Source organism: Cryptosporidium sp. chipmunk genotype I, assembly GCF_004936735.1.
Source record: "Cryptosporidium sp. chipmunk genotype I strain 37763 chromosome Unknown contig_34, whole genome shotgun sequence".
In the NCBI taxonomy this organism is placed as follows: Eukaryota; Apicomplexa; class Conoidasida; order Eucoccidiorida; family Cryptosporidiidae; genus Cryptosporidium; species Cryptosporidium sp. chipmunk genotype I.
In genome coordinates, this window is record NW_027125595.1 from 1 (window position 1) to 21,559 (window position 21,559).

The 21,559-nt window shown below is 29.6% G+C and overlaps 4 protein-coding genes across 4 annotated transcripts; all 4 read right to left on the reverse strand.

Annotated features, from left to right (window-relative positions):
• Positions 1-826: 826 nt before the first annotated feature.
• Positions 827-3,303, reverse strand: ELE39_002911 (membrane-associated protein; the record flags this gene model as incomplete). Its single annotated transcript, XM_067346015.1, has 3 exons — positions 827-2,125; positions 3,060-3,130; positions 3,186-3,303. The coding sequence occupies 3 exons, from the start codon at positions 3,301-3,303 to the stop codon at positions 827-829; spliced, it is 1,488 nt and encodes a 495-aa protein (XP_067201344.1).
• Positions 3,304-9,353: 6,050 nt separating this feature from the next.
• On the reverse strand, positions 9,354-10,820 carry ELE39_002912 (signal peptide containing; the record flags this gene model as incomplete). Its single annotated transcript, XM_067346016.1, has 1 exon — positions 9,354-10,820. The coding sequence occupies one exon, from the start codon at positions 10,818-10,820 to the stop codon at positions 9,354-9,356; it is 1,467 nt and encodes a 488-aa protein (XP_067201345.1).
• A 579-nt stretch (positions 10,821-11,399) lies between these two features.
• Positions 11,400-13,586, reverse strand: ELE39_002913 (signal peptide containing; the record flags this gene model as incomplete). The annotated part of the gene is made up of 1 exon (XM_067346017.1): positions 11,400-13,586. One exon carries the CDS (start codon positions 13,584-13,586, stop codon positions 11,400-11,402), a length of 2,187 nt encoding a protein of 728 aa, XP_067201346.1.
• A 1,370-nt stretch (positions 13,587-14,956) lies between these two features.
• ELE39_002914 (signal peptide containing large with proline stretches) lies at positions 14,957-21,184 on the reverse strand (the record flags this gene model as incomplete). Its single annotated transcript, XM_067346018.1, has 1 exon — positions 14,957-21,184. The coding sequence occupies one exon, from the start codon at positions 21,182-21,184 to the stop codon at positions 14,957-14,959; it is 6,228 nt and encodes a 2,075-aa protein (XP_067201347.1).
• Positions 21,185-21,559: the final 375 nt, after the last annotated feature.

Sequence of the window (21,559 nt, forward strand, 5' to 3'; positions counted from 1 at the left end):
AACCTAAAACCCAAACCCCTAAACCTAAAACCTAAACCTAAAACCTAAAACCCTAAAAACCTAAACCTAAAAACCTAAACCTAAACCCTAAACCTAAAACCTAAACCTAAAACCTAAACCTAAACCTAAACCTAAACCTAAACCCTAAACCTAAACCTAAAACCTAAAACCCTAAACCCTAAAACCTAAAACCTAAAACCTAAAACCTAAACCTAAAACCCTAAAACCTAAAACCTAAAACCTAAAACCTAAACCTAAACCTAAACCTAAAACCTAAACCCTAAACCTAAACCTAAACCTAAAACCTAAACCTAAAACCTAAACCCTAAAACCTAAACCTAAAACCTAAACCCTAAACCTAAAACCCTAAAACCTAAACCTAAAACCCTAAACCTAAACCCCTAAAACCCCTAAACCTAAAACCTAAACCCTAAACCTAAACCTAAAACCTAAACCTAAAACCTAAACCCTAAAACCTAAACCTAAACCTAAACCCCTAAACCTAAACCTAAAACCTAAACCTAAACCTAAACCTAAACCTAACCTAAACCTAAACCTAAACCCTAAACCTAAAACCTAAAACCTAAACCTAAACCTAAACCCTAAACCTAAACCTAAACCCTAAACCTAAAACCTAAACCCTAAAACCCCTAACCCTAAACCTAACCTAAACCTAAACCCCTAAAACCTAAAACCTAATATTAAATCATCAAATATAATATTTACGCAATTACGTATTATTTATAATATTTCAAGTTATTAAAAAAGAACTAAGTTTCAAATAAACAACTTAAAAAAATAACAAAAAATACTCAAAAAATTCAAGTCATTTTCTCGTCAATTTAATCTTTTTCCGACTTTTTCCTTTCTTTTTCAATGACTTCAATTGATAATCTGTCCGTATAACAACGTCTTCAAATAGTGGATATTGAGATTTTGCCTTCAAGCAAATACCAAATAAGTCCTTTAAACTCGAAATATCGATATTATGTGATTTCAGAATTTTAATAGAAAAATTTTGAAATGATTGATTGTCATACATTAATGCTGCTGCCGCTTCTTCAAAACCGCTTGCAGATCTTAATAAAAGTGTGATTATTTCAAATGCTAGCATTACCTCTTGAGATGATTCCATTCTTGATCCTAGAAAAAAAGGTAAATATTTGTGAATGTATTCTGATGGATTTATGAAAGTCAACTCTAATAAAACAAAACACAATTTAAGTCCAAATACCGAAATATTTATTTCGGAAAGATTCAATGGATGTTGAATGGGCCTGTCAGGAATAGAAGATAACACATTACTAACTGAATACTCAGACTTATATTTCATAATTATTTTAACTGGATTACTTAATAATCCTCCTGAAACATTTATTAATCTTGACCCAACATTATCTTCGTTTCTCAAGACTTTTTCTAAACCTTGTGAAAAACTTAAACCAGAAAATTCTCTATATGTGCATATAAATATGTATAACATATAAAATGTAATGGTCTTATTGCAATTTTCATCAAAAATTAATAATAAAAGTACGAGTACTTTGCTTGGATCTTCGCAACTCATGTCATCTTTATAAAGCATCAAAGCATTTACCTGGGCCTTACTATCACGGCCTACAGTGCTAAAATTTGGAAAATTCATTTTCAAAAATGAATCAAGATTATCAAAAAAATAAGTAGCTCTTTTATCTGTAAGTGCGTCTGTAGATCTTGTAGCCAAATATGTAAAAATGCTAGAAATTAAAGCCTTATCATCTTCAATTCCATTCATTTTTAGCCAAAAATCAGATAAAAATAATTCTCTAATCCGAAATATTCTAGTTAAAATCTTTATTTGCATATACAAAAGAAATAATTCAGAAAATAGAATGTCATGCGTTAGTGAAGTGCTACGCAAACTACTTTCTTTGTCGCCTCCAAGAGCTTTTACTTTTCTAATAATTCTAGCACCAGGCCACCCGCCCTTGCCAGTATCGTCAGATTCTTTCGATTGTTGTTGATTGATAGATAAAGAACCAACTGCGCCAACCAAATCATCTAAATCTTTGCAAAATACTGAAAAAATACTACTCTGAAAGAGTAAAAATACACAAATAAATGGTAGTTTGAGATTCATAATTTTCTAAATTACATAAAATATAAATTATAATAAAAACAATCAAAATTCACACACTTAAAAATATTAAATCACAAACATGTGCATACGTGTGCAAATTTGAAAAATAAATTTAAAAAATCAAACTTGCTTTTTTTTTTACCACATAAATAACTTTGAATACTAGTTTGAATTAATGGCCTAATTAAATACATATAAACTGATACTTTAGCCAGAATTTTAACGTGATCTTGGTCGTCCGGATCACGAAAGAATAAAAATGCTTAAAAAAAAATTATTCTTTCTAAAAATAATTAAATTACATTTAATTTCAATTTTTTCTAATTCAAAATAAAAAACCGTTCTTTCATTAAAGATTGACTAGAAATATAACATTTCAGTACTCAAAAATTAATATATTAGAATATCGAAGAATTTATATTCATAACTCACTACTTTTCAGTTAATAAATAATAAAAGGAACATCAATCTGAAAAACTCTTAATTTCTTAAGACTGAGTTTTTTCAGAAATATTATTTCAAAAAAATTTATTAAACGAGTTTAAACTTCAACATTAAAACTTTTAATTGGGTTTGACAGTATAATAAACTGAAGACTATGTCTTCAGATCCAATAGATTTATTTTTAACCATATCTACATTGAATAAATTTTTTAATCAATTCTTTACAAATTAGGTAAGCTTGTGGAAAAAAATGTTAAAAAAGTTGTTTTTAACTTTTTTTAACTTTAGAAGTAAATATAGTTTGCTTTACTATATTAGTATGCTTCAAAATAATAATATTCAACACAATTAAAAAACGTCTTGTTTTAACGAATGAATAGTGATATTCTGAACCTTGCTATTGACTCTGACTACACTTAAAAATATTTTATTTAAGAAAAGGATATTTGGATCCTATACTTTTGACTTTACTCCTCTCATATTATCTAGAACTTACTCTAGATTGAAAATCAGTAATTGACCTAATACCATTCAACTCTTCAAAACCATCTTTGTAATTTAAACATTCTTAAAATTTTAGTCAAATCTAAGTTGTGAAATTTAAGTGCTCTATTAATAATACTTGTAAATACATTCTCATAATATAATATTAGAGCAATAAGTTTGATTAAGCTTTTAGTTAAATTATAAACATAGCCAAAAATATCAAAAGCCAGAATAACTTCCTGAGGAATTGGCATCCTATATGCAAAAAATGTTATAGGCTGAAACTTAAAATTAATTTCTTTTAAAAATGATAGTTCCAAAACAAATAGGCAAAACTTTAACCCAAAATTTTCTGGAATGACTTTTGATATATCAAGTGGAAATTAAATTTTATTGGGATAGTAAGCTTGAAAAATATCACTAGAAAAACTGCTTAGGTAATATTCTAATAATTTTAGAATTATACTGGCCTCATCCTCTCCTTCAACTTTTAAAAACTTTGCCCCAACAGTATCAACATTATTCATTGTATCAATAAATGCAGCTCGAATGATTTTCCTTTTAGGTCAGAAAATGATCAATAAAAAAATAAACATTTGAGATAAACAATTTGAATTTCCTTCAAAAATTACATAAAACAATGCAAGAGTTCTTTTAACATTTGAGCAGCTTACTCTGTTAATATTATTCATAAAGTTAGAAAATTGAATTTATTTATAACTGGCCATGTATAGCCTTTCATTATGATGTTTTTTAAAGCAATGGAGTTTTATTAAACAGCATAACTTTAAGTCTTTTATGTGAAATGCTATTGGGATCATTTTTTCTTTTAAAATGCATAATCAATGCTTTCAATATTGACTCACCGTTTTTCATCTTATTCTTGTCCATCCAATAACTAGATAAAGACAGTTGAAATATGTCTAATAGTTTGATTTCATTTTCAAGTACTATAAAATCGAATTTCTTTATTCTAATATAATTTAAAAACCATTCTTGATACGCTAGACTCAGTGGAATTTCTGGAAAGTGGTGAACTCGATATTCTGTAGACTAGTCTTGCTTTTTTCAGTATTATCAAATGTTGCACAATTAACATTGTCAAAATATAAAAATATTAATACATCAATCAAAAAAATGAATGAAATATTTGCTTTTGATATTAATTACTATAAACTCCCAATAATAAATATATTGACATCACATTATTTATTCACACAATTGGTTTAATATTGTACGTTCCCTTAAAAAATTATTTAAATATAATTTATAAACAAACCTATACAATTTACAAATGCTTTGGATATTTGATTGATTTTTTATTAATAAAATAATTAATTTTCAATTATATTTATTTTCTGCATATTTTTCGTTTTCAAATAAAATATTTATTATCTGCACAAAATTTATTTTCATATTTGAGAAATATATTGAATTTCTATTAGAACAAAAATTAGAAAGAATTTAACATAATATTTTACTTAAACGACCTTCATTTTATAATTCTGATTATTCTGATAATTTGTTTCTAAAAATAAATTGGAAATTAGGGATATATTTTCTTTAGTATAAATGAACAAAGATATCTTTGAGATTTACAATATTTAAACTTTGATTAGAAGGTATTTCACCGTTTAAATTATTTAAAAAAGTGAGTTATTATATAATATTAAGGTAATTTCCTCGAAATTACTTGAAAATATATTCCTTGCAAATCCAATAATACCTAATGCAAGTATGAATTCAAGACTAATTTTTATTCTGATGATAAAAAAAATTTAAAGCTTCTGTTGCATGTTCTTTTATTTAACAAAGATTTTTTCCAACTTTTTAATTCCAATATTTTACATACAGAATTGAAACTGCATACCATCTTAGAGATCCAAAATTTCGAAATTCAATTACCTTAATAACCTTAAATTTTTCCTCAAATTTGCTAAAAAAATGTTTCATTCTAACTCTTATGAACTCGATTTTTGAACCCAAAAATTCTTAATTTTGCTTAATATTAAACCAAATTTAAAATACGTACTTCTTAGTTCTTTCAAAAAGCAAACAGACGTAAAAAGTAAGTGATAAAAAATACAAATTGGAGATAATATTCAAATATAAGAGATAAGATACATAACCTGAATTTTAATTTTTACAATTTGATATATTAAGATTACTATAAAACCGAAAAAATTTTAAATTTTTTTGATTCACGTATTATACTGACTATTTTGGGCTTAAATAATGCTTTATTTTCAATATAAAACTATAACAAATGGTCATATATTATTTTATCTTTAACATTACTGTTTTCCAAGTGTCAAATCATTAAGTTGGCATCATCTTATCATTAGTAAACTTATACCTTCTAAACCCAATGTAACTATAACAAAAAGAAAGAACTCTAATCCCATACAAATTAATGAAGAAATAAATTCGAAAAAAAACCTTCAATTACAACATATTAGTCCATTTGCGTATACTTTGCTCCAGACTTTAAGTTAGAATTGCCTATAGATTCAGAACCTATATCTTTTTGTCGACAGGGATTGATTTTTTTTTTTTGTAGCAGGACTTTCAGCTGCATTACAAAAAATTACATTAACTTTATTTGAAAAATATTAATAAAAACTTTTTAAAGAAAAATTAGGTTGAAAACTGAAAAGTCACAGGCTTCCATTCTTATTAATAAATCTGATCGACAGTAAAAAAAGTTTTGCTTTCAAAGCAAAAACTAATCAAGTGTGTAAAATATGTAAGCTAGAAAATAAATTATGTAAAAATAAGAATTTAATTGAACAATTAAATGAGAAATTACTGTTTTTTATTTTCAACATTGAAATATATAATTTATCCACATTTAATTACGTTTTTTTTGATTAAAAAAAAAATTATTATTATTAACGCCTAAATCTAACTAATCTAGATTCAACTATTATAGTCTAAATAGCCTGTTAACTGGTTAAATATACTATTCTAAATCTTCAATATTACTGAAAAAAGTTTGCTTTTGTTATTTATTAATATTTTCAAATATTGAAAACAAATATTTATTGAAATAGAAATCTCGCAAAAAAGAGAAATTATTCTAGTAATTAAATTAAGAAGAAAACTTACAAAAAAAATTCCACCCTCATACTTCCTTGGTGGATATGTTTTAAAAACCGAATCTCCTTAATTGATAATTTATATTAGTCCTGCACATCTTCACTCAATCACGAATCTAATCTCCAATATAAATGATAATATTTTCAATTAATGAAAATATAAGTTTGTAACCATTCCTTTCAGTCCATTTTCTCACTTGTGACAGCTCAAATAATTAGAAACTTACCAAGCAAGTAAAAAACTGAGAACATTGAGCTCTAGATTCTCTACCTTCATTTTAATGCCTTGAAAAACTAGTTAGGAGTGAACTGTAACAAAATATTGATAAATCTCCATTTTTAAATTATATTCTTGAGAAAGAAATGATTGAACTCTTAAAAATTCAGCCATTTATTTTAAAAAATACGTCAAGTTGTATAATTTCTAAGCACATAGTAGATGAACAGAAAGAAAATAGCATAGATATCTAAAAGTTAAAGGTTAACTTTCAAACGAGTTACTTTTTAGTCAAAACTTACCCTAACTAAATTATTATCTTAATTGATGCTTGAATGAAACTATTTTTTTGTTGAAATTATCACGGAATCGTACTTTATCGGTCTTTATTGTCGGTATAATTTAGATAAATCTAGAAAAAATTCATTTGTTTCTTACCTGAATCTCAGTACAAAATATTAATCTATAACAATTTCGCTTAACGAAAAAGATTTACAATAAAATTTTGAAATTTCGGAAGTTGATTTTCTTGAAACAGTTACAAAAAAAAAATACTCATTTTTTGATTCACTTTTATTTTAATATTTCTTTAATTTGGTTTGTAGTTTTAAAGTTCGAAATAACCCATTATGGTGAAAAAAAATATTAAAAAATAATACTTTATTCACCTTAAGACACTTTTGAGTTAAATTTCACGGTCAAACTGTTATTTATTAACGTGACTTATTTGATAAATTAATGGAATCTGAAGCTATTAAACTTGATATTCAGTTGTTTATTTGTTTTTTTAGTATTTGCTTACCTTAACAAATTTTAAAGTTTTATTTCTCATTTTTAGATTAGATGGTTCAGTTGCCTAGAAGAAATTTATTAGTTTTGTCCACTTAAGACAATATTAGGAAAAAAGAAGCGAGTTAAGTAAGAAATATTGAAAGGAATGTAATAAGAATTGGAAGAAAGGACTGGGTGAATGAATTTCTGAAATTCAAATGAAAGATTTTGAATCAATTCTTTGATCATTTGAAATCAATACATTTTGTTTCAATATTCACCTACTAATGCTAGAGGTGAATTGGAGAGAGGGGTGAGTAAAATATAAAAGGAAGTAAATTTCAATAAATGAGAAGTCTGATTTAGATCCATTTTTCACTTCTCTAAAGAATATTAGTATTAATATCGCTTATCAACAACACTTTCGGAAGCCCCCAAGTAGAGGAATAAAAAGGAACGTTTTCGGATTCTAATTAATCTTCTTTTCTCAATACTAAATACCCTTAGATCGAGTTTAATAAGCCCAATTATCTTTTTCATGAATTATTAGAGTTTTTAGTACAATTGAAATGATCGGCCAATTTTCTAATTTATCACTAATTGAATAATCAAGAAGTTTAATCATTTGAAATGTTTTTGTTACTAAAAAAATGTTATGACATCATTTTTAGTGATGATAGTTTTGGTCGCAATAGTACTTAGTTGTAATAGAGATAGTGTTAAAATTAATGATAATAATAATGTTATTATTTATCATTCAATGATATTAGTATAATAGAAAGAACCCTAATTAGAATTTTTTCAAATATAAAGTGACAAGAGAAACAAGTAAAGTCATACTTTTTGTAATATAAGTAAAACGTTTACCTGTATTCAAGTTCATTCTAATTCTTTAAGATTCTTCCTCTAGAAAATTTCAATTCAATTACTAAACCAGAAAAAAAAATCCACCACTTTCAAATTCATATCAATCGCGAATTTCAAAACCATATTACCAATAAAATTGCCAGGAGTTTTTTTATAAGAAAGAAGGAAAAAATAAAAATCTCAAATACGCCAAGTTCGTGAGTGAATAGCGAAATGTAGGTGGAAAATCGTGATATCATTTTCAAAGTTCAAGAAATACCCCATAATAAAATTTCTACCAGCCAATATTGATAATAATGCAGTTAACCCTAGCTTTAGCATCTAGAAGATTTCATCATTTATTTTTACTATCCATAAATGTTCTTAAGTTATACTAATTAGGAAAGTAACATAAGAATATTCGGCTTTCATCACACTTAGATTTATGATCGGACTCTTGTGTTCACAATTAATGTGTTGAATAGAAATAAATTAATCTTTTAGAATTAGTTTATTTCTTTGCTATGAATATTATTCTATGTTCTCATCCTCCTAAACTAACTCAAACAAAGAGAAATCCTATTTTAACCATTTCATTTCAATTGTACTTTTAATTAAAACCATATATTATTCATGATTCAGCATAAAGTATTAAGATAAAGAAATTACCATTAATAAGAATTCCAACCAAGATAATATTCAATTCCAGTAAAATAAAGGTAGATAATACATTTAAAATTTAATTATTGTGCCCCCAAATCAGATTACATTTTTATTTTTCTTCTTTAAAATAACATAAATAAATCCAAATTATTAAAATTATGAAAATAAGAAAAAGTAATCTGACATTAAAACATATTCTAAAAGGCGTTATACATGTGTTATATATTTTTCAAATTAAAGACTTTGTCTGCAAGTCTAATAATAAAAAATTTAGTAATTACTAAATTACGAGATTGCACAGTGCTCGTGATTTTTCTTTAAAAAATTATATTAAGATTAGTTAAATAATTAAAGTTTTTATTCTTTATAATTCAATCGATATTTGCCAATTTTTACATTTTTATTTACTTTTTCTGCACATCCGACCTTAAAATACGACAAATCTTAAACATTTTGATGCTGAAAAAGTCCAGTAAAACGAATATGAAAAACATCCATATCTACTAAATTTACCATTAACATTAATGCACTAACTCTAGATTAAATATTCACGGATAAACTCAACGAAATATTTGCTCCGAAATGGTAATATCTAATAATTGTAGAAACTAGGATTCAAACATCACTAAGTTATAAATATTTCTACATTTTATAGTGAATTTGATAAAACTTGACTAATCAAACTCTCACAAATTAAAATTGTGACCTCTTAGGCCATAGCCTGTTGGTCTGCATTCTTCTTTAACTCCAAGTAAAGATAGGTTTCGCATTCATAAGCTTTGTTGGCAGTAAGGACAAGATCCTTACCGTATGAGTGCTTCCTGAAGAGATGGAGTCTTTCACAAAGTGAAGATGTGAAGCATTCTAAACATGAGACATCTCCCTTAAAACAAAGTTCCTTGCAAGTAGAAATTCGATCGGAACAGCTTTGTAGATAGGAATTTTCTGTAAACCTCATAATAGTATAGAAAATCATCTTCTCCATTAAATTGACAAGATCCTCAGTAGTACACTTTCTTGGATTGGGGAGGTAATTCTGAGTAGGAACGCATACAACTTGTTTCGGAATGTAATTTCTCTTCTGGCAAACCAATATTGCGGCAGTGAGATCTGAGATAAATTCTAATCTGGTACTTATAGCTTCTTGGTGCGAATCCAAGGCATCCCTGAGTTGCTGAATTTCTTCTTTTTCTTCTTCAGATTGATTGGATTCATCTCGGTTCTTGCTGAGCAACTTTGTGATGAGGAGTGACTTTGCATATAATGCATCGTTCTTACTTTGTAGATTGACTAACAAAGAACCAGCTCCTTTTATCAATTCATTAGAACATTTTTTCTCAATGTCAAGATTTTCAATTACTGAAATGACTTCATTCCTATGTTTCTCATCCAACTGAATGCTACTGTCTAACTCCAAAAGAAGTGCCTTTGTTTTTCTAGTAACCTTCACATTATAAACTGCTAATCCACTGTACAATTTTGAAATTTCCACTTCTTCACTTGCAATCAAAGATTCCAAATTAGGGTCAATACCCATGACTGAAGATTCGTAACCACAAACGAATTTACTTGGGGATGAGGATTTCATTCTTAATGCCTTACTTAAGACCTCAAGCTGACCAACAGAGTGTTGAGTTTCTGTTGTTCTAGACTCACAAGTATCTCCAGCTATCTCATCGGAATCACTTAAAAGTGCTTGAGTAGCGATTATTCCCTGTCCCTTGGATTGCTTCTTCAACTTCTTTTGTTCCTGCTTTTGTATCTTCTTCAACTTTTTTTGTTCTTCCTTTTGCATTTTCTCCAACTTTTTTTGTTCTTCCTTTTGTTGTTTTTCTTTCAAATTCTCCTCTTTCTGCGCCTGCTTCTTTGCTTCCTTTTCAGCCTTGGATTCTTTAGGCTTCTTTTCCTTTTGTTTCTTTTCCTTCTTTTGTTTCTTTTCCTTCTTTTGTTTCTTTTCCTTCTTTTGTTTCTTTTCCTTTTTCTTCTTTCCATCACTTTCTCCTACTGATTCTTGTTTGTTAGAATCTACCACTTCACCTTCAGTAGATAAATCACTTGATTCAAAGGAGGGCTCAGAAGAAGCCTGTAGTAAAGAGAAAGAATAAATTTCAGTATGATGGCTAGATACTTGGAGTAACACAAATATAAGTGCAAAAACTGAGAAAAAAAGCCTCATTTTCGTAACAATTTAGCCAAACAAAATAAGAAGAGTGTTTTATACCAGAATATCGAAGTATTTAGATATTATTGAATTCCGTATTTGTCTGTAAACAGGTTATTAAGATTATTTTCCACATAAATTTCAATTTATTTTATTCGAGGCTAGACATAAACGGTACTGGTAGTACCGCTATATAATTATGTTACTTAATATAGATGACGTGCGCGGTAAAACATATTTGTATATTGACTTACATTCAAGGAAAGCTAGTTCAAAATTTATTAACATTTATCCGTGTAAAACTTATATCTCAGTATTTTTTTTCTTTTTGCTCAATATCTATTAATTCAAGTAAAAAAAAATGAAAATTTACAACTTAAATAAACATTAATAATACTTGGTTTATGTCACATCAAATTGATTAAAGTATCGATTTCCTCCTCAATTTTTGAACTTTAATAACACAAGTGTTAGATCTACTTTATTCAATTAAACTATGTATCAATTTATTAGTTTATTTGTATTAAAAACATTAAAATGATTTTGCTTCTTTTCTGCTGTTATTATTTAGATTTTCACTGATCATCGAAACATTTACAGTCTTGTTTCTTCATCCTCATCTTCATCTTCATCTTCATCAGATTCTTCTACTCGAACAACAGTCACACTTCCGTGAGCTGTAGTCGATGAAAGTAACCCAGAGCTTTTCATCTCATCAATCTTAGATTTCAGCTCTGCTGGAGAAATAAATCCTAGTTCGTTACATCTCTGAATTTGTCTAGACAAATCTTCTCTTTTTTGGATTAGTTTTTTCATTTCTGGGAAATTAGTACATTTTTTCTTTCTACAACCATCTAATATGCAATCTTCACAACCAGTATGTTGAATAGACTTTTGATTAATTTCAGAATTGCATTCCTTGAGTTGTTCATTCAATAAACTAATCATAAGGTATGTACAAATACCTTCTTCTAAAAGTAAAACAGCTGCTTTTCTTTCTTCTTCAGTAGATTCAGGGGGAGTTCTTGATGGAATTTGATAATTTTCTCCCTGAGATTCATACTTTTCTTTTCTCCTTTTCCTGTGCATATCAAATGCCTTGCTTAGTTGAGAAGGAAGTTCTATAGTTTCAGGCTTCTGATGGCTTGATGTTCTTAGTTTAACACCGTTCAAAATTGCATTTTTAATATCATCAGGTAGCTTATATGGATATTTAGTTTTTTGATAAACTTTAGTTTCTTTAAAGTGGGAGTGGCCTATTAAAAATTGAGTTAAATAACGTGAAAGGAGTGAATTAATTTTTTCTTCCAAAATCTTTCCTATTTCTGATTCAGATGGAACTTCCATAGTATTATAAAGTCCGCCGTTTAAGAGAGCCAGATAGCTTTCACAAGCAAGACTTTTACTATATATTCTTCTGGCATCTTTAATTAAATGGTTTCGTTCTAACATTAGTGTGCTTTGTAGATTCTGAGCAGCAAGACAATTACTACATGAGTAAATATCTTCAAGTCCGGGGCATTGTGGACAGTAAGCCACTGATGTACAACTCAAACATTCTTGTCTAGTACAACTGCTACAAATATGCTTTTGTTTAACAACGTTGTTCACAATGGAAACTTTTAAAGCTATTTGAAAAATTTTAGCTTGAAATTTACCCATGAGAGTTTGATATTGCTCCTTTGTACATTTAAATGGAGTAAGATTTCTGTAAAGTACAAAAGAAGTTAATTCTTTCATTTCGATAGAATTTTTTACTAGGCAATTTTTTATTATTTTTTCTAAGACACTAAGCATTTGATCTATAGTGTTTGAAATTCTTCTACACTTATCTTTTCTTTTGAAAGCCTCTTTACACGTTCTACATTCTTTTGAGTTAATTATCTTGCACCTATTTCTGCAAAATCCTGTTTCGTTTGTAATTTTAATCATTGCCATTTGGCAATAACTTTTGGCCAAATAAATTTGATTTGCAGTAACAAAGACAGATTCAAATAAACTTTCTTGGCACTTGAAATCTTTAATTTGCCTATTATGTTCTTTTTTAATTGACTTATATAATTCTCTATTGTTTTCCAATATTTCTTTTGATTTGGCTATTTGAGAATCACTAGAAACAACCTGTGATTCCAAATACAATTGCATAATACCAGTATCAAATCCAGGGTTTTCTTCTGCAGCAAGCTTTTCTATGTTTGGATTTGGTGGTCTCTGAACAGTTTCCTGTTCTTCATCTTCTTCTTCATCAGTATTTTCGTTTTCTTTTTTACGATCTTCATTTGATCCCTGTTTTTTACTTCTAGATTCTTGCTCTGATTCAGCTTGTATATTTCCCTGAGATTGCGCACGCCTCACATCCTTATTTTTTTTAAATAAGCCAAGTAATCGTTTTCTTAAGCCTTTTTTATTACTTTGTTCTTGAATTTCTGGAGAAGATTTACTCTTGAAAAGATTTCCACTAAAACCAAGCAATTTTGATTTGTTTGTTGGAGATCTGGAGTCAGTTGAAGACATAGAACGAGAATCTGATTCGTCAGAGGAATCTGGTATTGATGAAGGGCTTCTATTGGAACTTCCCACTGAAATAGTTTCAAATGAATTGAGCGAACCTGAGTCAGAGTTGTCGTAATTTGCAGCTGCTTTTAATAGAGAAACTTGGGCGATACTTTGATCATTCTTTGATAAACATAATTTGGAAGATAATGAGTTATTATCTATGCGTGTACATAGTATTATGAAAAGAAGAGCAATAAGCCATGTCAATAAATTGTGGCCTATCATCTCAAATATGGAATTCAAGTTTAAATATACTTTTGTTTCCTTACTATTAATATTAACGAATTTTTTCACATTTAATTATTTCTATATTAAAATAATTAGATAATGCAGAGTTTTCGTTTCATAGACCTTATCTTATTTAAGAATTATGCTACCAGGAAAGACTTATCTGTTATTCTAACATTACACACATCACAAGTAACCAGAAAAAAAAAAAATTACAAGGATATTTAAAGAAAAAGAATTGATAAAGTTTAAAAGCTAAACATAGGTTAAGTTTAGCAGAAGTAATGTATTCTGAGTTTGATTTTTTTCTCGATTCAAATTTTATATTATGAATTAGGCTTTATTTTCACACAAATGTGGCGCGCATCAAATTTAAAAAAAAAGTTTGGGTACAGTGGCGGAAATTGACTTGTGAAACGCATATAGAAAAAATATCAAAAAATCGTGTAAATTTTAACACAATTTTTGGGAAAAAAAGTTTTGAATAGAACTTAGATTTGCGCAGATTTCGACTGTAATTTTATTAGTAGGTATCCCAAATTACCCAAAGCTGGAATAATTTGCTTTTAAACATTAGAATTATTCCTCTCAAACAATATCTTTTAAAATTTAAATAGATCGTGATTCAAAGAATAATAATGAAATGAAGAAGCTGGTTTTTTAATCTTGAAAATTAAATAAACTAGTTATAAAAAAAGACGGTTTTACCTAAAGCCTTTAAGTTGACAAAGATACTAATAGACAATTGAATTAACAAACTCAACTAAATTCGAGAATTAATATGAAATATTTCAGAAAAAGTAATATCTTTATACAAGGTTCACCTTTTTTTTCTTCTTTGATCATCAAGTTTACAAAATAGCTTTAATATCTTCTAGTAATTAAATCAGTATATATTTTATATATAAAAGAAAATTACTTAAAAATTTAAGATCCGGCTTTTTTTTTTCATAGTATTATTAACATTTTTGGCTCTATTAAATTCGGGATAAATATAGCGAATGTTCGGAAATGAGTGGATTTAACCCAAAAAAATCAAAGTATTCTGAATCTAACAACTATAATAAAATTTTTTTTTAAATAAATTGCTAGTTCATGAAATTTATTGCTGGTATGGATTAAATTAACTTCTCTTCTGAATCGCTTAGAATTGGTTTAAATAATTGTTTGCTGCTTGATTCATCATCTTTGGCAGTTGTTGAGCTAATTCTAGGTCTTATTTTTATAAGACCTTGATCCGGTCGATTTTCTCGAAATAGATTTTAAAAAACCTTTTTTGTGTTTCTTAAGTTTCTCAGATTTGCTATTATTAGGATTACTTTTACTGGTGAATGTAGTTTCTTCGAAAAAAGATTTTTGTTTATTTTCTAGTTCCTTTTATTTGATTTGCGAGTTTTTTTTAGTTTTTTAGAACCATTTCGATTAATTGTACTAGCTCTCCTTGATGGATTATCTACTAAATCTACTTCACTAGAACTTGCACTAGAATTATCAGTAAAATGACGATTAGTTGGAACCCCAGAAAATCCTTCAGGTTTTCTAAGTCTTTTCCTAATAGAAGTTCTAGCTCTTGCAATTGTCTTACCATTTGCTGGCTTGTTTCTGTTACTTGAACGCCGAGTTAATAATATGCCATTCATACTATTCGAACTTGAATTATAATTTGATGAAGTAGTTGTATTTGATGGGTGTTTATTATTTTTTGTATGATTTTTAGTTTTTTTTTGACTTTTTAATGATTTCAAATTTAGTCTTTTTGTTAGAAAATGACGAGCATTATGTGTTATTTTATTTTTAGAACTTCCTTTTTTTTTAATTCGAAATTTTGAGTGAGATGAAAGGGCTTTAGGAAAAATTTGCCTAATAGTACCTTCTTTATTTCCTTCTTCAAATTTATTTAAATTTCTCAAAGTACTTACTTCATCGGCATCCATACTTGCTGAATTTTGTCTATTAGATGATTCAGCTTTTTTGGTAAATTTTCTTTTAATTATTGTTTTTTCTAATCTGGGAAACATTTCTTGATGATAAGTTCTAGTATTTGCTAGGTTGAAATTCATTTTCTTTTTTTTTGCATATATTCCTGAATTAATTAAGGTTTCACTATTAAGATTTTTATTAGAGCCTTCTTTTCGATAGGAATTAGAAGAATAAAAAGATTTCGGAGTGTGTGATTGCGGTGCAGATGGATGGGATAAAGTTGGTGGCTGTGGAGGAGAGGGAGGTCTTTGATTAAATGGATCATTGACGTTTTCATAATCAGATTCCTCTTCATCTTCCTTCTCATCTTCTTCATCGTCATCTTTTCGTCTTTCCAGTTCATTTTCTCTTTTTTTAAAGTACCTTTTCAGTTTGAGTATGGTACTTGGTTTCCACTTACTTCTGAGTTCTCTCCTCTTTTTTCGAGTTTTATTCGAATTCAGCTGAGAGCTTGTTTTTTTTTGCTCTTCATTAATAACTTCTCGCATATTTGAAATTTTATATTTAAAGTCTTTGCCAATACCTTTGTGTTGTGTCTGAATATGGGATTGAGATCTGTTAGGGTAGGGGATAGAAGGAGTGGAGGGTACAGGGAGTGGAAACGGAGGCGGTCTTGGGATAGTAGGGGAAGTATCTCTTTGTTCAATATCAAGAGTTCTAGAATTCTCCACAGTCAGACTTTTATTAGTTTGAGTTCGGTGTTTTTCCAATAATCTTTGAATTGCTTTCTTTGTAATGGGTTTTCTATTAGTTTTTGGTTTATTTAATTGAGAATACCCTTGGTTACTCACATTGTCCACTGTTGGCTCTGGAGTAGAGTCCTCATTATCTTCCTCAGCAGTTGTATTTGGTTCGCTTGAAGTTCCACTGAGTGGACTTTCATGAAAGTTTTCATGCTGTGAAGGAATAGGGAATGGAGATTTAATAGGAAATGGGATAGGAGGGGGAGGCGCAGGGAATGGGAGTGGTCTAGGGATAGTTTCTGGGATAGAAGGCGAGGGAAATCTTCGTTCATCATCTAGAGTTCTAGAATTCCGTTTATTCAGACTTTTATTAGTTTGAGTTCGGTATTTTTCCAATAATCCTTGAATTGCTTTCTTTGTAATGGGTTTTCTATTAGTTTTTGGTTTATTTAATTGAGAATACCCTTGGTTACTCACACTATCCATTACTGGCTCCGAACTCGAACCCTCATTATCTCCCTCAGCAGTTGTATTTGATTCACTCGAAGCTCCACTGAGTGGACTTTCATCGAGTTTTTCCTGTTGTATCAGAGATGGGGATGAAGATCTAATAGGAAATGGGATAGAAAAAGGGGGAGGTGCAAGGAATGGAGGTGGACTTTGAATAGGCTGTGAGATATTATTTGAAAGAGTTTTTTGTTCAATATCTAGAGTTCTAAAATTTCCTCCAGTAAAATTTTTATTAGTTCGAGTTCGGTATTTTTCCAATAATCCTTGAATTGCTTTCTTTGTAATGGGTTTTCTATTAGTTTTTGGTTTAGATAATTGAGAAACTCCTTGGCTACTCATATTGTCCACTACTGGCTCTGGAGTAGAGTCCTCATTATCTTCTTCAGAAGCTGTATTTGGTTCGCTTGAAGTTCCACTGAGTGGACTTTCACGAGATTTTTCCTGCTGTGAAGGAATAGGGAATACGGAACTACTAGGAAATGAGATAGGAGGGGGAGGCGCAGGGAATGGGGGTGGTCTAGGGATAGTTTCTGGGATAGAAGGCGAGGGAAATCTTCGTTCATCATCTAGAGTTCTAGAATTCCGTTTATTCAGACTTTTATTAGTTTGAGTTCGGTATTTTTCCAATAATCCTTGAATTGCTTTCTTTGTAATGGGTTTTCTATTAGTTTTTGGTTTAGATAATTGAGAAACTCCTTGTCTACTCAGATTGTCCACTACTGGCTCTGGAGTAGAGTCCTCATTATCTTCCTCAGTAGTTGTATTTGATTCGCTTGAAGTTCCACTGAGTAGACTTTCATCAAGGTTTTCTCCCTGTGGAGAAACAGAGGATGGAGATTTAATAGGAAATGGGATAGGAGGAGGAGGTGCAGGGAATGGAGGCGGACTCGGGATAATAGGGGAAAAGTCACTTTGTTCACTTCCATGGCCTTCAGCATCTAGAGTTTTAGAATTTCCTCCAGTCAGATTTTTATTAGTTTGGACTCGACGCCTTTCCAATAATTTTTTCATTTCTCTCTTTGTAATGGGTTTTCTATTAGTTTTTGGTTTAGATAATTGAGAAACTCCTTGTCTACTCAGATTGTCCACTACTGGCTCTGGAGTAGAGTCCTCATTATCTTCCTCAGTAGTTGTATTTGATTCGCTTGAAGTTCCACTGAGTAGACTTTCATCAAGGTTTTCTCCCTGTGGAGAAACAGAGGATGGAGATTTAATAGGAAATGGGATAGGAGGAGGAGGTGCAGGGAATGGAGGCGGACTCGGGATAATAGGGGAAAAGTCACTTTGTTCACTTCCATGGCCTTCAGCATCTAGAGTTTTAGAATTTCCTCCAGTCAGATTTTTATTAGTTTGGACTCGACGCCTTTCCAATAATTTTTTCATTTCTCTCTTTGTAATGGGTTTTCTATTAGTTTTTGGTTTATTTAATTGAGAATTCCCTTGACTAATCACATTGTCCACTGCCGGGTCTGAACTCGAGCCCTCATTATCTTCCTCAGCAGTTGTATTTGATTCGCTTGAAGCTTCACTGAGTGGACTTTCATGAAAGTTTTCCTGCTGTGAAGGAATGGGGGATGGAGATCTATCAGTAAAGGGAATAGGAGGAGGAGGCGCAGGGAATGGCGGTGGTTTTGGGATAGTTTTTGGGATAGTAGGTGAAGGACATCTTTGTTCATCATTTCGAAGTAGAACATTTTCTCCAGCCAGATTTTTACTCTTTTGAGTTTGGTATTTCTTCAGTAAGCGTTTAAGTTTATTTTGAGTTAAAGGACCTCTGCTAGCAGTACGTTGATGTTTCTGGATATTTGTATGTTTTCTTTCATCTCCATGAGCACTTTTGAACAAAATTTTGCAATTTTTGTTTAGATGCCCGCATTGTGTTTTAGCTAGAACTTTTTTCAAAATGCCAGTTTGAGGTTTGCCAATTGAAGTTGATTCGGAAAGTTTTGACTGCTTTGATATTAGACTATCGTCTCGTTCTTCAATATTATCAAATAAATGTTCTTTATCTAATTGAGAATTAAATCTGACTTTTTTATTAGATTGTTTTAAATGAGGCCTGCGAGCAATTCCCGTTATTATTCTCGGAATATGTTGCTGTTTAGGTGATGGATGCAATTGAAGTGAACCTTCTGGAGTATATAGAGGCGCAAAATGGCCAGTAACTTCAGTATGGGAATCGCTTTGCTCAGGAGGCTGTTCAATTCGAGTATTCTGTATTGAATTCTCTTGAATTACCAATTGTGTAGTATCAGAACCTGGTAGTTTTGAGCTAGATTCTTCATTCTCAAAACGAAAACTTGTGACAACAGAATCCAGAGTTTCATGCATTCTATTTTCAGGACCAGAAATATTGGTCTGATTCATTGAATCATGATTATTTTCTGATTTAGAATGCTTATTAACGATTAAAGATTCATTAATGGAAGATGTGGCTTGGCCATTGAGAGATGATTCCGAGTAAGTATCAAACTCATCCTCACTGAATGAATCGCTAAAATCCTCAAAATCACTATCAGTAAATGGCCTTTGTATTGCGCACGAGCTAGTTTCAGAATCTTTTCGTTCACAAGCAATATTGCTTGAATTAGAATCTTTTTCACCGTCACTATTAATTATAATTTTATTTTTTTTATTTCTTTTACTTCTTTGAGCAACAATTTTATCATGTAATATCCTAGTTATTGGGTCTAGTTTAAGAGACGAAATTTGAAACTCTTTAGACTTTTTATTTTTTACTGGTTCAACATTTCCAATTCTAACGGCACTTTTAGCTGAGGTATACTGGGTTTGAGATTTTAATTTACTGCCTTTCTCAGATTTTATTGTACGGTCAATATTTGTAATATTTATATCGCTACTGGTAGCATCCATATTGTTACTGGCAGTATTTTGAGCACCCTGAGTATTATAAGGAATATTACTTGGATCTTGATTATTAACATCTTTCTGAGAACAATCTTGTGGGTTTGATGAAATGACTGGAGAGCTAATCATAATTTTATTTTTTCCTTTATCCTTTTCTTTTTTTAATTCACTTTTAAATTTTGTAAGATTAGATTTTAGATCCCATTTACTTTTCTTATTAAAATCACGCTTTTTTTCTTCTCTCTTCATTTGTTTCTGTAAAATCCTAGATCTGTGTTTTTTATTAATCATGTTATTAAGCTTGGTAACAGAAATTAATGGACTTTTAGATTTTTTTGGTTTGCTTGGTAATTTTGAAAGATTATTGTCTGATCTATCCTCCAAATTAGATTCGTGCGGTGGATTTTCACTAGAAACCTCATTGGACTCAAGTTCTCGAAGTTCCCTTTCCAAACTACTGTACTCGTCCAATTGTGTATAATAGTCCTGACCTCTTACTCTGGAGATTTTATTAAATTGTCTTTCAATACTATTAACCTTTTTTAGTTCTTTTTCAAATTCACCTGATATAAATTGGGAATTAAACTCCTTACATTGTTTGCATGGATTTTTTTTCGTACATCTATTAGAAGTATGATCAAATGGACAAACATGGTTGCCTTGTATGTATGGAAGAAATTTAAGATTGTAAATTCTTCTAATTTTCTCTCTGTATAGCCGAGTACTCATAAATCTTCCAACAATGGACTGTCTCATTAAAAACAAAATTCTTTCTCTTTCAGGCATGCAGTACTTTGAAAATGCCATTTTAAGGTTCCGAAGTCTGATTTTGATTATGCTAGCTTTTAAAATAAGTTGTTTATTTTCATTTCGAAGATTGAAAACTCTATAAGTTGTACAATTTCGATTTTTTTGAATCATTTTAAACAAAGTATCTTTGTTCCTTCTATGCTGTCTAACAATTTCATCAACAGCACTAGAAAGAAATATTATCGCATCCTTAAGTTGATTACATAGTTCAAAGAGCGATAGGACGTTTTCTTCGGTAACAAAATTCTTTCTAATTGCTTTGTGTACTTTCACCAAATCTTTTAAAAGTACCTCAACTTCAGTTCCAAAGCCTTCTATATCAGTTTTCGTAATTTTTTGGATAGTTTTACTAAGTGACAATCCTCTAAAAGGATCACTTTCTTCATCCTGCTTATCTTGATCAGTACTTAACTCTAAATCAGAAAATTGTTGGTTTATTTCGGATATTTCTTCATCTATATCAGAGTATGAGGCAGGAATAAATGTTGAAAAGTCTTTTTCATTACCATTGGAGTGCGTGCATAACCTTTTGTTACCTTCTTTTTCACATTCTTCACAATATCCTCCAGCTGCTCCCTGGAGCTCTTCAGGTATTTGCTCGCCATTTCCGCCTTCAGAAGCGTTATCATTAATATTTGAAAGTAATTTTAACCTTATAAAGCTTTCCTGAAAAATGTTTAAATCATTTACTTGAAAATTACTTTGAGTAAATAATAAAACAAATAAAATGATTATTATTCTCATATTTTAACCTTGCTTTGAACGTGCACGTTTTTCTAAAATAAACATATCAGTTCATTCTAAAAAAACTTTTCCACAATTTATACACAACATATACCTTTCAAATTAGCTTTCTTTTTTATTTGAGCTCAGATTACTAAACCTTGAATTTTTTAGTTAAAATTGATTGTTGGATTTAATATTTTAATGTTGGCGCCTATTATAATGATTTTTCATGCAACTTTTACATTGCAATTAAGAAATATATTGGGAAAAAAAAAAAAGTAAAACTAACAAAGAAAAAAAGAAAAAAATAATTAAAAATACTCATCAGTAACTAAACTATTCCAGTAATAATAGTAGGCTGTGCTGAGAAATATCTCAATTTGGATGTAGGGG